Consider the following 6,716-nt stretch of genomic DNA (forward strand, 5'->3'; position numbering starts at 1 on the left):
ATTTACCCGTCTTGTAAGTTGTTGCAGGTTTGGATTTGCCAAGGAAAGACGACGATGTAGGACGTTGAGTCGGATGGGTTTGGAGGTTAGGAAGTTCAAGTTGGATTTTCATTTTGCCCAAGAGAGTCCGTGGTGGGTGGTGATACTCAAACGTTTGAACGGCTGAACTCCTTCAAGAGGGTTGTTAAGAAATTAGATAGGAGGGTTCACCAGACGGTCCTTTCGGAGAGAGATAGTGCGAGTGTGAGATTTGTCTGGAGTGAAAGACATATTGTGATTTTTGTGTTGTTTTTAGATCCTCGTGGAGGATCTCTAAGTCTTACTCACGTTGTTGTTGTTCCTCATCTTCATCTTGTGGACTTTTTTGTTTCACAGCCTACAGTTTTCATCGAAACTTCCTGAAACTTGGCGTATATATGTAAAAATATCCCGCGCAGACAGTAACCATCTCCGATTTAGAAAATTCCTCTGAGAGAAAAAAAAAAGTTATGACGTCAAAACATCTCCGCTAATGGAAATCGCCGAAAAAATTATCTTAAACTAGGCAAGCTTTTTGAATTCTGTTTGCGGGAATCGAACAGGGCATTAGCAGAGATGAATTACCGCACATACGATACATCACTATGACGTCATATCAATTTTTGACATTTTTTGTTTCACAACCTAGAGTTTTCATCGGATCTTCGTGAAACTTGCCACGTATATGCAGAAAGCCCACGCGCAGCCAGTAACCATCTCCGATTTTGGAAATTCTTCCAAGAAAAAAAGTTGACGTCATAATATCGCCTGTACCATTATCTCCGAAACCAGGCAAGCCGTTTGAATTTTGTTTGCGGGAATCAAGCCGGGCATTAGCACAGATAATTTATCACAATGAGGTCATATTCGTTTTATGATGTCATCATTAAGAGGACGAGGATTTAAGCTCGTTTGAACTTGTTTTTTTTCAAGGTCTGAAGAGGGAAGAGACTGTCGCCTGGCTGTCTTAAGGCTGAGGGATGTCACGTCACAGGGTGAAGTCATCAGCCAACGGATAAAGCGGATTTTCCAGTCAGATCGTTGATGACTATCAGGAATAGCCCTGGGTCCAGAACACTGCCTTGGGGGCACTCCGTCCTCGACAGGGAGAGGAGATGAACTTTGATTACACAGACAGAAGATTTAGAGAGCAAGGCAGGATGCCAGAGTGTATCGAATGCTCGAGATATGTCCAGAGAGGCGGCCCTGATCTCACGTCTGACATTGATGGATTCCATCCATTGTTGGGAGAGCAGAAGCAGCACGTCCAAGGGAGACTGAACCGTCATGACTGTTTCCAACTGGGAGCAAGATGATAGGCCTGTCGTTAAAAGGATCTATTTTTACGTTTGAATGGACGTGTTTGCTGACTTCCCATGTGGACGAAAGATGACCGACTGTACAGGACAAATGATAGGGTACACCTCTCGAAACATGCCGTCCTTCGTGTTACGACTCTCCTGCACGTGTGTCACCACTTGTGTGATTTTTTTTTTTTAATATCACATCGATCGACGGTGGTGGTGGTGGTGTCAGCAGCTGGTGCTGCACCTCGAAGCACGCCGTCCTTACCACGAGCAGGGACATCGCGCGCCTTCAATCAATTGGGAATGTTGAAGATTTAGGAGGACCGTCCGTGTCCTCATTCCCCCCCCCCCCTCCTCTTCAAAATCTCGGGATCCTCACCTGAAACGGGACTCGAACCTCTCCGAAAGCACCAACGAGTTGAACAGAACAGCCTCATGATTTATTCAGGTTGCCGGTCACGCGCGATTCCGTGACGTCATCGACACGCTGGTCGGGGTCTCGTGACGTCATCGACACACTGGTCGGGGTCTCGTGGTGTCGGCGTTCTTGATTTCCACCCACGATTTGCTTCCTTCGTCGCCGTCTCGCCCTCTCGTGTTTCACAAGAGCGAGGCTCATAGAAGAGCAAGTTTGAATTGACAGTGAGGGAGTGAGGTGCCGAGGGACACGCATTTCTTCCCTCCCTCTCTCTCCCTCCCTCTTTCACTCCTCCCCAAAACTCAAAATCCCATCGTTTCTCATCCTCCCTCCTTTCTCCACAATTTTTTTTTCCCCCCGGACAGTAACTTTGTTTGTTCTTTTTTGGGTTTTTTTTTTTAAAACAACACTTTTTTTTTTCCCCGAATAATTATTGTTTTGTTCCTTAAAGGGAAGAAACGTTATTCTCGATCACAGTAACTGCTCCTCTCCCCCCCCGACCCCTCTCCTCCCCCCGACCCCTCTCCTCTCCCGGACAGTAACGTTGTTCTCTCCGACAATATACTGTATGTTGTTGTTACATTTCTCGTGTTCTTGAATCGTCAGCTCACGTTTGTTCTCCCACACAGTGTCACCGTTTGTTTCCCGAGAAGTAAACTTTGTTTTCCTCCACAGTAACTTCATTTCTCCCCTTCGGACAGTAACTTTGTTCTTCCCGTTCCGTGCCGCGCCCTCTCACTCCCACACGCACACACTCGCTCACTCTCTCACACACTCACAAACTCACACACACACACACACACACACTCCGCTGTCCGTTCTCCCGGGGTCTGGGCCAGGCTGCTCGCTCTCCATGAGCCGAGACTCCGGCCGGGGGTTCGACCTGGAATCCGGCCTCGTGTTTCGGGACCACCCGACTGAAGACCGCGGCTCCCCCGTCCGTCCATCGCAAGGTGTGTCCGCTTTTCGGGTTAATTATGGAAAGGCTAAATCGGCCTCGTCCGTGACCGGGTGCCGTGCCGTGTTCGCAGCACTCTATGTGTCTCGGACGCCCTACTCGGGTTCCGTTACCTGTTCTGCCCGTTAATTACTTCAGACTTTTTCCTTTGTAATGGCGCTGAGACCGCGACCTCCGACTTCCTGAGGTGAATGTGAAGGCCGCGTGACGACGCCCGACGGTCCACACACGCTTCGGTGATACCAAACTACACCGTCACCACCATCATCACAACCACCACCACCACCACCATCACCGTCATCATCACCACCATCACCGTCATCATCACCACCATCACCGTCATCATCACCACCATCACCACCACCATCATCACCACCATCACCGTCATCATCACCACCACCACCGTCACCACCGTCACCATCACCATCCTCACGGTCTTACCCTCACCAACTTGTTTTCGTGCATTCACCAATCATTCCGAACCTCCTCAGCCCTGTCTCCTCACCTTCAACTCGGCTCAGCTCTCAATAGCTGAACCTCCGTTTTTCATAAATGCCGCAACTGGAGGGAATAGCAATAACCATTTAAAACGCGTGTGGCGTCAAATCAACTCTCGAACTTGTAAATGCATCTCTCACCCGCTCCTCCATCCTGCACCTGTCCACCTGTGCTTGATCTTCCTCCATCCATATCGAGCGTTTCACGCAACAGCTTGCATCTTTCAGAAGAAGTGAACTAATGTGTGCCGCGTGAACCCCCTCTCTTCCCCCCATCTCCCCGGCAGGTCGAGACGCGTGAAGCCCCTGTCACCCCCGTCAGGGTCGATGCTTGAACCCCCTCTCACCCCCCCACCCCGGCAGGTCGACGTGTGAACCCCCTCTCTTCCCCCTGTCAGGCTTGACGTGTGAACCCCCTCTCCCCCTGTCAGGCTTGATGTGTGACCCCCTCCCCCCAGCAGGCTTGACGTGTGAACCCCTCTCTCCCCCTCCCCTGTCAGGCTTGACTTGTGAACCCCTCTCCCCCCAGCAGGCGTGACGTGTGAACCTCTCTCCCCCCCCCCCAGCAGGCTCGACACATGAACCTCCTCTCCTCCCTCCACGGCAGGGTCGACGCGTGCACCCCTCTCCCCCCCCCACTCCCCGGCAGGTCGACGTGTGAACCCCCTCTCCCCCCGGCAGGCTCGACGCGTGCACCCCCTCTTCCCCCTCCCCGGCAGGTAGACGTGTGAACCCCCTCTCCCATCGCCCCCCCCCAGGCAGGTCGACGTGTGAACCCCTCACCTTTTTGTTAAACGGTAACTCACGCTCAGTCATCAATTCGCACATCATCACATAAATGGTGAGTGGGGTTCAAGGGAGAGGAATAGCTTCACAAACCTGATCATCGACATGTTGTTGAAAATGGTGAAAAAATCTACACTTGGGGGGGGGAAATACGAGTACTGTCTACCAAATAAGTGTGAATATATCATTGTGACTTGTATATACGCAGAAATACCCTTCACCTTCAACTAAGTTAAACTGTGACAAATCGTTATTTAAATAATGTTCAGTTCGATTTGGTAGTTAAGTATTAAAATATGTCGGTTCGTAATGAAATATTGAAGCCTGGTGTTGGCTTAGTGGTTAGGGTGGTGTCTTGGGATCCTAGGGTCCTGAGTTCAAGCCCCCCTGGTGTTGGCTTAGTGGTTAGGGTGGTGGCTTGGGATCCTAGGGTCCTGAGTTCAAGCCCCCCTGGTGTTGGCTTAGTGGTTAGGGTGGTGGCTTGGGATCCTCAGGTCCTGAGTTCAAGCCCCGTTGGCCGACTCAGCCTGTCATCCTTCCGAGGTCGACAAAATGAGCACCAGTGTACTGGTAAGGGGGACACTGCATCAGCGGCATAGCCGCGTCCCAACCAATGATGCAACCAGCAGCCACAGGCTGCACTCTAGAGAAAGAGTAATGAAATCTTTAATGTATTTCTACATTTTGTTGGATATCTCAATTTTTCCTTTTACTTCAACTCACAAAAAACACTTCTTTATTGTTTGTCCTGTTGTTCTTCTCATGATGTTTCGTGATGCTGGGAACCCAGGTTCAAATCCCTTCACCACGTTTGTTTATCCCTTACCGACTCGTGTCCTTGCAGTGAATGTGAAGCCACACTGGAATTGACGACTGCATATGTCCTGCCCATGATGCATGTCCAAGCTCCTCCATGATGAGCATTATTGGATCGATATATAAATAATAATCACATCGTTGAGCGTCGTCCGTCAAGTTTTATGTTCGGCGTTATCCGGTGCAAAATGGTTTCTCCAGTGACTTGATTTTGGGAACTTGCATTCTCTGTGTAGATAACAACAAGAGGGCACACAAATGATAAAAGATGTTGATTGATGAGCAACGGTGTTCATTCAATGTTTGTGTCAAGGTGTTCAATGTTTGTGTCAAGGTGAGATTCATGTCATGAAGGTTTATCTTATTTTGACATCTCCACTTTCGAAGCAAGGGAAGGAATTCCAAAGTCCATTTGGCCCTGACCCACTCTCGCCCTAGCATTCGTCACCAACCTCAGGTAGCAATGATATTACGACAGGAGTTTACGGCAACTTTTGCCAGGGCACAGGCACACGTTAGTTCACTCCTTTTTGAAAGATGCAATGGGATCTGCCACGCCACGACATCAAAGCCACCAAAATAGCAGCTTTTATTTCGGTCCAGCTCCATCGAGACTGAAATCTTAACTAGACCGCTTAAGGATGAGCGTGCTATGAGCAAGCTGACCCGAACACCTCCATTTGAAGGGCTAAACGGTGTGGTGAAATTTCCAGAATCGCAACTGTTTGTTATGACAGATTTGAGAGTGAATCCACATGGCACGGGCTAACAACCGACACTAAAGCGCGTAGACCCCCATGTTGACGTTCGTATTCTCATTTGTGTATGGACTACTTCAGTGTAACTTACTAACAGAGACCACCATCTGTAACTTAAAGAGACCACCTTTCGTAATGTTTGTGTGGATGATGCTTACCACCTTTTAAGTGAAAGAGGAATATATCGCTGAAAGGAGCAGCGTCGTTTTTAATTTTGTTTCATTTTCTTCTCGTCGTATGACAGCAGGAACCCTTCATAATAAAGCGTCGGACACTGAAGGAGCACACAAAATTATATCGATACCAATAAATGTCAATATCAGTCAGTCAGTCAGTGTGTGTCTTCTCCATAACTCCAAAACCATGAAACCGAGCAGCCTGAAACTTTGTGTGCATATAGGAAGGGAACTCCATGTGAGTGCAAGAGTAAAAATTAAGTGTTTGGGATAATTAACACACCCCTTTCGAAGATAAATTACGGCCTCATTTAATTATTTCCTTCATCAGACTCATTCTCGGCCACCTCGATCTCCCTCCAGGCGCATTGACTTTCCTCGCTGGGGTCTTGATTTGCCATTTTTTTGTTTGGCCTGTTCAAGCATGCATTAACTTGGAACTTGTCTGCAACGATTTCTTAACGATAGTTTTTTGTTTGTTTGTTTTTTTCTGTTCTCGCTCGTACTATCGAATGCCTGATCATCATAGCTACAAATTGCTGGATACGTTACAATGCTTACAAATGCTCAGATGCCAGTGTTCATGGCTTTTTTTCATTTCCGCTACATGCCAATAACCTTGAGAATTGAGAGTGAATCCATATGGCACAGGCTGTTAGTTTTAACAGTACTGACTGCTAAAAACAGTGTTCATTTGTCTAATTTGGACATATTTGACATTTTGGGCATCTCTGGGAGGTATGTGTTTAATATTGTTACGGAAATGGCCCTTCATGGGACTACTAAGTATAGGATTAGCTCAGATCCCCCATTAAATGCCTGTTTAGATAGGTTGTTTGGTAAAGGGACGATATGTGTGTGTCGAGAGGTGTAAGAGACTGTTTTTATGTTCATACGGTGGTGAAACGTGAGATCACTCTTGTTCCTTCCTCATCCCAGATAGGCCCCACCCAGTCAGTGACGCGAAGGGGTGTGGCCTAGA

General features: G+C 48.2%; 1 protein-coding gene across 3 annotated transcripts in view; it reads left to right on the top strand.

Moving 5' to 3' along the window:
- Window positions 1–2,239: 2,239 nt before the first annotated feature.
- Window positions 2,240–6,716, top strand: part of LOC147021985 (nuclear factor of activated T-cells, cytoplasmic 3-like) — a 155,585-nt gene continuing 151,108 nt past the window's right edge. The window contains exon 1 of one of the 3 annotated variants that reach the window (XM_085892483.1): window positions 2,240–2,696. Coding sequence is in view for 1 of the 3 variants with exons in the window: in XM_085892480.1 (XP_085748606.1) it covers window positions 2,597–2,696 (100 nt within the window). In the remaining 2 variants the exon portion in view is untranslated. Of the gene's footprint in view, window positions 2,697–2,748; window positions 2,889–6,716 lie in introns of those variants that run through there. The other 2 variants (XM_085892480.1, XM_085892482.1) reach the window with 2 other exon arrangements.

This window comes from Eptatretus burgeri, chromosome 8 (assembly GCF_056783735.1).
Source record: "Eptatretus burgeri isolate ZD-2024b chromosome 8, Ebu_testis_v1, whole genome shotgun sequence".
NCBI lineage: Eukaryota > Metazoa > Chordata > Myxini > Myxiniformes > Myxinidae > Eptatretus > Eptatretus burgeri.